The sequence below is a fragment of the Fulmarus glacialis genome, unplaced genomic scaffold, assembly GCF_000690835.1.
Source record: "Fulmarus glacialis isolate BGI_N327 unplaced genomic scaffold, ASM69083v1 scaffold1836, whole genome shotgun sequence".
NCBI classification, from domain to species: Eukaryota; Metazoa; Chordata; class Aves; order Procellariiformes; family Procellariidae; genus Fulmarus; species Fulmarus glacialis.
This window is the reverse complement of record NW_009218509.1, coordinates 22,197-30,377: the sequence shown is the minus strand read 5'-3', so window position 1 is coordinate 30,377 and position 8,181 is coordinate 22,197. Positions and strand designations below refer to the sequence as shown.

General features: G+C 53.1%; 1 protein-coding gene across 3 annotated transcripts; it reads left to right on the top strand.

The window, feature by feature from the left end:
- The first annotated feature begins 369 nt into the window (after positions 1-369).
- Positions 370-7,179, top strand: MEST. 3 transcript variants are annotated; one of them, XM_009580050.1, is made up of 11 exons: positions 370-484; positions 1,150-1,229; positions 1,679-1,756; positions 2,181-2,317; positions 2,657-2,715; positions 2,981-3,021; positions 3,416-3,486; positions 4,052-4,153; positions 5,887-5,963; positions 6,541-6,604; positions 7,062-7,179. In XM_009580050.1, exons 1-11 carry the CDS (start codon positions 370-372, stop codon positions 7,177-7,179), a joined length of 942 nt encoding a protein of 313 aa, XP_009578345.1. The 3 variants fall into 3 exon arrangements, with proteins under 3 accessions (XP_009578345.1, XP_009578343.1, XP_009578346.1); XM_009580048.1 differs by having other exon boundaries at positions 370-523; XM_009580051.1 differs by lacking the exon at positions 4,052-4,153 and having other exon boundaries at positions 370-523.
- Positions 7,180-8,181: the final 1,002 nt, after the last annotated feature.

Genomic DNA, 8,181 nt, shown 5'->3' with positions numbered 1-8,181 from the left:
CCCCTCAAACCCCCTATGGGGCCCATGTCCCCCCTTGGACCCTCCGTGGGGCCACCGTCCCTCTCAGACCCCCTCTGGGGCCCATATCCCCCCTCAGATCCCAAATGGGGCCCATGTGCCTCCTTAGAACCCCAGTGGGGCCCACGTCCCCCCTCAGACCCCCTAACCTTTACTGCAGTGACCACTTCCTGTCATGGACCTGCCACCCTGGGGATGTGCAGGTTACGGGTATGTGGGGGTTTTGGGGACATGGGGGTGGGTTATGGGGACGTGGGGGTTATGGGGACATGGCGGTGGGTTATGGGGATGTGGGGGATATGGGGCAAATCCCAAGAGGCAAATCCCCCCCACCCCATTCTCTCCCGCAGGATGAAGGAGTGGTGGGTGCAGGTGGGGCTCCTGAGTGTGCCCCTTCTCGCCGTCTACCTGCACATCCCACCCCCCAAGCTCTCCCCGGCTCTCCTCTCCTGGAGGTCCTCCGGAGGCTACTTCACCTACAAGGATCAGAACATCTTCTACAGAGGTGACGAGGCCATGCCGAGCCCTGGGGACACCTCATCCATCCCAGTGGGGAGCAGGGCTGGGGGCTCTTCTCCCCTCGGTGGCCCCAGGGATGTCCTCAAGGCCAGGCAGGGAGATGGCAAATCCCTCCCAAAATGTAATGGCTTTAAGGGGAGCTGCTGCGTGGATCCAGGCGCAGTGTGGCTGTTCGTTATCAAAACATTTTAATTGGGTGAAGCCATGAAGGTTGGTTCTTGTGCAGCAGCGGCAATACCAATCCCAAGAGCCTCTGGCGGGTCACAGCAAGGAAAAGATACCAAAAAACCTTTTTGCTGGAGTGGTTGTCACCCATCGTAGCAACTTAGGGGCAGCTACAATTAAATTGTGCTAAATAAAACCCTGGTTTGCGTCAAGTAGCCCGTGCTGGTGGCCCTGGTGGCTCGTCTGGCTGGGTTTCCAAAGCCACTCTGGCACCAGGAGGCTGTGGTGCGAGTCAAACCCATGCTTGGTTTTGGGGACATGGGGGGAGAGGTAACGCCATGCTGCTGGTTGGGCTCCCAGCGGGGCGAACGGCTACGCCTGTCTTACAGGGGAGGAAATTGGGGCGGGGGGGAAAGCTGACCCTGAGGTGCCCTGTTCCCTCCCCAGATTCGACCGGCGCCGTCGGCAGCTCCGACATCGTCGTCCTCCTGCACGGCTTCCCAACGTCCAGCTACGACTGGTGCAAGGTGAGGGGAGCGAGTGCACGGCGGGTTGGATGCCGACAGCAAACCCTGCGGTTTCTCCCTCCCGGGGACGAGCCGACGGACATGGGTGGTGGCTCAGCGCAGGGTGGGCAATGCTCCGGAGGAGTTTCTGCTGTGGGTACCACCGGGCTCCGGGATATCAGCCCTCTTCCTCTCCCGTCACCTTGCAGAGGAGCCAAGCTCTTTTCACATCGCCCTTTCCCACATTCCAGCCCAAGGCAGGAGGAAAAGACCCACAACTAATTCTTGGTGGTTTTGGGGGATGGTCTTGCTGTTTATTGGGAAATTTCAACCTCCTGCAGTTTTCTTGGAGCTGGAAGGTGCTGTGTGGGGGAGCGGAGGGGAGCGTGGCCATCCGCGGCTGCGCATCGCCGCAGACATTTCCTCTCTCCGCTCCCATCAGCCGTATTTTTAATGCATTTCTCTTCCAGATCTGGGAAGGGCTGACCCAGCGGTTTCACCGAGTGATTGCTCTGGATTTTGTAGGATTCGGTTTCAGCGACAAGCCTGTAAGTAGCCTGGGAAGAGGATTTTTGCAGTTGCTTTTGGCCCAGAGGTTGTTCTGCCATGCCAGGATCACCAGAAAATTGGCGTTTGCAGTCCAGTTTCTTCTCCCATTTACATCTGGAAAAGGAGTAAGACATTATAATAGCGGGAGGGATGGGGAAAGTTGTGTAGTGATCGGCTCTGTCACCGTCTTCTCTTTACTTGGGTTTGACGTGACTCCAAAGCACACCTTGACCCCTTTGGGGCATGAGCAGCGCTCCCGTTGGCTTGTGGATGTAGCTGCTGACCGAGGACATCCCCACTGTCCGGGGTCACAAACCACTGGTCTCCACCCCATATACCTCCATTTGGGTGTTTATTCTGGAGTTTGTGGGCTCATAGTGGGTCAGGCTCTCACTGCAGCTCCTCTCCCGCTTTGCTTTGCAGAGGCCCCACCACTACTCCATCTTTGAGCAAGCCAGCATTGTCGAAGGGCTGGTGCGTCACCTCGGCCTCCGCCACCAAAGGATTAATCTCCTGTCCCACGATTATGGCGATACGGTCGCACAGGAGCTCCTCCACAGGTCACTGCAACCACTGATCCTCTCGCTGCTCTTTGTTGTCCCCGTCAAGATGATTTCCAGCAGATAAGTGGAAGGACGTAGCCCAGAACTTCCTTTCCCCTGTGCCTACAGGTGTAACGAAGGCTGGGAGGCCTCAGGGCACATCCATGGTGGGCAGATCTGAGGCTCCCATCCATCAAATCCCAGCTGCTAGGATGTTTAACTTCCCTCCTGAGCTGCTTCTTATCAAGCCAGGGACAGCAGGGGATCTGACACTGTTAATTTGACCTGCTGGTCAGTCACTTCTTGAGGCCTGGGGAGGTCTAGTTGTGTTTCATCTTCTTCTCTTCTGTCCCCCAGGTATGAGCACAATAAAACTGGAAGCATCTTGATCAACAGCCTCTGTTTATCCAACGGAGGTAAGGTTTGCCCGGTGTGGTGGGATAGGTGGGCTGGAAGGAATAGGGATCCATGGGTCGGGACGGCCTTCCCGTCTCCATCACCCAAGGGAAAGCACCACCCGAACCCCAAACAAATTGCAATGAAGGTGCTGTAATTAACCGGGAGCATCAGTCCTTGGGCTGCATTTGCGGTGTCTTTCTTGGCACCACAAAGGGGAAGGACTGGGAGATGCGGAGGAAAACACTCGTAGCATTACAACTCTGTTCTCCGACATCCTTCCAGGGATCTTCCCCGAAACTCACTACCCCCGGTTCATCCAGAAGGTGAGCTGCTACCCCCTCTAGTTGTACTGAATCGCCCCTCAAGCAGAAGTCTGACTCCGTGAGTTTGGGGTTTTACCTGGCTCAGATGCCTGCTGCTTTTCCCGCTTCGGTAATGGCACCTGAGCTGCTCACAGGCATCGTTAGAGGCGGTGGGGAGAGGCAGGGGCTGCCAGGATGCGGCTCGTCTCATCCGAACATCCCAGTTAATCACCCCTTGAAGCGCTGACGTCTCGCTGTTGAGAGCTCACGTACATCTCGGCATTACCAAGGGTCGGGGCTGAGCTGGGAAACTGCTGCGATACGGGGAGCCGGGGGGAAAGCCCTCGGGGGAGGTGGGATTTACCCATCTGTACGATACCGAGTGGTACTGTCTCCTTTTTTCCTTCTGCCCAAGATCCTCAAGGATGGGGGTTTGCTGTCCCCCATCATCACGCGGCTGATGAACTTCTTTTTCTTCTCCAGAGGGTGAGTCGGGTCTCCGTGCTGCTGGGCACAGTCCGTACGGGGGGTTTGGGCCAAGCGGGGAGGGGGCCAACGTAGGAATTAGTGTAGCGGGTATTTGGCAGGTGAGCAGATCCCCCGGCACCCTCCCAGGAGAGATTTGCCCCTGGATTTGAATGACCTCGGTCCTCCAGGCCATTCCCTCTCCAGGTTGGCAAAGTGCTTCAGCCTAATAATAAACCACGCAGCTTTTCACTGTGTGCTGAAATCCTTCTCTCCCACGAGTATTGGACTTGCACGTGTTACAGAGGCAATGAAAACCCTAACCACACTCTGCATACGGTGCGCAATCAGATATATATTTTTATCAGATGTTGCAAACCCTCTTTTTTTTCCAAAAAGCCCTTTAGACTGGCCGCTAAGTCCAACACTGGGTGCCTTTGGGCAACGATTTGCAGTGCTGCGCTTGCACCCACGTTTCACAGTGGAAGCTGGAAGTCCTCGACGGTTTTTTTGCCCTCCCCTAGTTTTTGAGCCGTACGCCAACACGGCTGCTGTCGTGCCGCTCTGAACTCTTTTTTTTTTCCAGGCTCGGGGCAGTCTTCGGGCCCTACACACAGCCTTCGCAGGCAGAGTACTGGGACATGTGGACGGCGGTGCGGACCAACGACGGCAATCTCGTCGTTGACAGGTACGCTGCTGTCAGTTGCTTAGTTTTACACCCACGCCGTCCCTCTGTTTGTAGGCAGAGCCACGCCACGGCTCAGAGGTTACCAGAGCTCAGCCAGGTCCCTGGACATTGGCTCGTCAGAGCCTCCAGCTGCTTCTGTTGGGGTCTGGGACCATCACTGCACCCCAATAAAGAGCTGGGGTGTGATGTAGGAGCAGGGATTCTTGCTGGGATGATGCAAGGCAGGTAAATGAAATCTGGAGTCAGGAGGATCTGAGCCTGCACATGGTGGGAGAAGGACAATGTTGGAGATGGACAATGTGGGGTTTTTTTCCTCTTTGCAAATTAGAGTCTTGAATTTGTGGGGTTTTGTTAACAACTGGAGCTAAATCTGGTTTTCTCCAGACTTTTGGGAGGACCTCAGGCTCGTGGTTGTGAGTTCAGTATCCCCGTTCAGTGGGGCCTGTGTACGTCCTTCTCCCCCAGCGTGCAAACTCCTCTCTCCTCCCGCTGGGGACAATCTCTGGACAAATCACAAAACACAGTAAGGACCAAATAGCTTGGCCTCTTCAAAGGGCACCTGCTAATTAGTTCTTATAACGAGGGATAGTCACCCAAGCCCAGCAATGAATACATGTCTGACACGCTGCCCAGTCCTTTGGCAAGGACTGTCGTGGCAAATTTTTGCAATGTCACCTTTGCTGGCAGCGCAGCCATGATGGGAAGCTCAGTGCCGAAATGTCTCCAGCCCTTTAAATATCACGTGTCAGAGTATCGGTACGTTTATTTAGTGTAGCTTCCCGTCCTTGGAAGACTTTTTATAACCAAACTGACTTGAACCTGCTGTTTAAATTGTGAGCCTCAGCGCCTGAGAACTGTGCTGAAGCAAGGAGTCGCCCCAAATTGCTGGCTGGGGTGACGAGACAGGCCGAGGAGCCTTTAGCAGTTCAGATTTTCACTGTAAGACCTGACCAGTGCAATTTGTCTTCTCCTGCATTCCTCCATGCTCAGTGGTTCAGCACTGACTCCTCTTCTGTGGGGCACTGAAATGGTTTCAGAGCTGCCGCAATGCCCGTGAACCGAGCATGGGAGCGCTCAAGATGGCGCTGCCTCTGCGTTGGCTTTCAGCGGACTCATTTCTGCCCTGACGTTTTGTAGGATCCGATGGCAAACCCGCTGTTTGCCCTGCTGCCCAAGTGAAGCAGCATCGAGTTTGTTAAGGGGCCTTGGGAGTAACTGACCTTTCGGTGCTTGTTTGCTGGCTGCCTGCAGCCCCGTCACTTACTGCACTGCCTGGCACAAGGGTTACAGTGGTTCCCACTGGCATTTGACTGGGAGCAGAGGACCCAAATTTGCTTCCATCTCATCTGGGAAGGATTCAAACTCCATCCTCCTATCTCCCCAGACTATGGGCTGTTTCCCCCTTCCTCAATAAACTTGGGTTATCCTCCAGAAGGATTCTTAGGGCACAGAGCTGGCAGGGGTGAGACCTGGAGTCAGGGTCCCAACCTCATTTGCACTTTTATTTGCTGACAGTCTAAATAAAAAAACCCCACTACCTTAGGCAGTTCGCTAAGCTCGGGGATGGTCAGCAGACCGATTTTGTGTTGCTGCTGCCCCAATGAGGCTGTCTGTGGGAGATGCAGATTCCACCTTGGTCTCATTGCATAGGCCTATATTGCCCTGAGAGCAATTTTCAGGCTGTGCAGCACCTCGAGGCACCGTCCACTGCGTAACAAGAAGTTTCTCTTCAGTATTTTGCAGTACATAAACCAGAGAAAGAAGCACAGAGACCGCTGGGTTGGGGCTTTGATGTCCACCTCTGTCCCGTGTGAGTAGGAATCCGTTTTCTTTGATTTACTGGTTGGGATGTTGGGAATCGCTGCCCCTTAACTGCAGGCACTGGAGCTGGTGCTGGCTCCTTCCATTAATCGCTGGAGCCTCCTGTCATTCTGATGAGGACAACGTGGCTCAAATCCGCTTTGTGCAGGGGGTAGCAAACTTCCCTGCTCCAGTTTAAGGCTCGGTTACAGCAGAGCTGTGAGCTTGCTAAGATAAGAGGAAAAAGAGTTTGTTCCACTGAGCAGAGGCAACTCTCCTTTAGAGGCTGTTTCACAGCCTCTGGTTTCTCCAGCTGCTAACCCAGGGAAGCTGAGGTGCTTTTCAAGCTCAAGAGAAGTTGCAACCACTCAAGGAAAGGTTTGATGTTTGCGGGAGGAGGTTTGGAGGCTGAACTTGACCCCAGGGCAGAGAAGCAAGAGCCCTTTCTGCAGCTGGTTTACTCGGTGCTCCGCTGAAAGCTTCCCAAGCTCCGCGTTAGGGAGGAATGTGTCTGCAAAAGGCCTTGTTGGGCTTGGTTTAGGGATGTCTTTGGGTATAAAAGCTCTGTCTGTGCTTCCCTCTTGCAGTGCATCTAATCTATGGGCCCCTGGACCCTGTGAATCCGCACCCAGAGTTTCTTCAGCTTTACAAGTAAGACAACACCCACCACAAAGTGGGAATACGCAACTGGGGTTTCATTTCGAGGGCGATTTTGTCTCAGACTTTTCCTTCAATTCCCTTTTCATGGACCCTGTTTTTAATTCCCGCCTGTAACCTGCACAGCCAGGTGATTCAGTTAGAGCCTTCTGCAGTTTGGAAATTGCTTCCCCATTTTAGGCATCAGAGTCACACTTCTCAGTCAAATCAATCATGCATTTCAAAACCACATCAGACAGAGGTAAGATTTATTGACTGAGGTAGTCTTCTCCTCCAAACTAAACTGAAGTAAATCCAGCACTTGGAAGAGTGGTCAACTGTAGCTGCTACAGGCTTTTTTGTCCCAAACCCATGTTATGGGCAGAATCCCAACTGTGCAAGAGGGTACTGTCCTCCTCACCGGTAGCATCTGCAGTTCCTGTGCTTAAGCCTTGCTGCATTCTTCCAACAGGAAGGTGCTTCCCATGTCCACGGTGTCTGTGCTGGATGACCACATTAGCCACTATCCACAGCTGGAGGATCCGACAGGCTTCCTGAATGCGTATCTGAACTTCATCAACTCCTTCTGAGCTGCTGCAGCTCAGTTCTCGCTCTCTGTTGGTCAGGCTTTGGGGGCAGGAAGAAACCTTGATTTTATCTCCAGATCCAACACTTTGCACTAACACCCTAATCTTTGGCTGCCAAACTACTGCATTTATGCAGTTAAATCCTTTAAGTACCAGAAAAGATTAGCCTGCAGGGAGGCGTGGACAAAACTGTCAGCCTAAGAGTTACAGGATGCTGACAGTTCTTCCAGCCCTGCGCTCACCTTGCTTCTTGACTGGCCTATCTCTGTATTTAGGGCCAGGAGGGCTCAAGGGAGAACAGGGGCACCTGAGGGGAGGCAGAGCACGTAGAGTCAGTCCAAGAGTCCTTACTTGCCTTCATGGCTAGGCTATGCTGCGTGCCACAGGTAGACACGACCACTAGCAGCCAAGGGTTGATGCATATATTCCCAAGATGGACTTTGGTCTGTTTTTTGAGTTGTGTGCACGCAGTTTAAATGATATGCCTCTGCTAAGTGTTATAATACTTGGCCAGCTTGTCCAGACTGAAGAATTTGAAACTGAGTTTGTCTACACTAAATACAGCAGGAGAGCTGGATCTGTAATCCCCCACAGTACAGGCAATGATGCTCTGCACCCATGAAGGGGTATTTCAACACTGTAGTTATGTCTTCAACAATCTCTTTTTAATGGCCAGTTACCCAAAGGCAAGCTCTAAACCTCAAGTTTTTACCACATCCCTTGTTTCTCTGACTTTCAGTTCAACAAGCAGAGCCACTCACTGACACTACATGCCTGGGACTATCTCAGGAGCTTCCCTGAAGCTGGGCTGTAGCATGCAGTTCTACCAGGGCAGGCTCGTACCTGTTTCACTAGAGCAAGCTGAATATGCAATACTGGCACAAGCAAAAGCCAAGGTGTTCTTCTGAGCAATAGCTATTCCAGCCATCCAGCCACAGGGATCTGGGACAGCTGTTTAAATTAGCATTAAAATAGTATTCCTTCCGTCCTCACCCTGACTCAATA

What these genes read in the sequence shown, in the direction of transcription:
- MEST (XM_009580048.1), top strand. Translation starts at nt 370, where the DNA reads ATGAAGGAGTGGTGGGTGCAGGTGGGGCTCCTGAGTGTGCCCCTTCTC. An exon ending in GCACAGGAGCTCCTCCACAG is followed by an intron (nt 2,318 to 2,656) that starts GTCACTGCAACC and finishes TCTGTCCCCCAG; the next exon opens with GTATGAGCACAATAAAACTG. An exon ending in ACCCCCGGTTCATCCAGAAG is followed by an intron (nt 3,022 to 3,415) that starts GTGAGCTGCTAC and finishes CTTCTGCCCAAG; the next exon opens with ATCCTCAAGGATGGGGGTTT.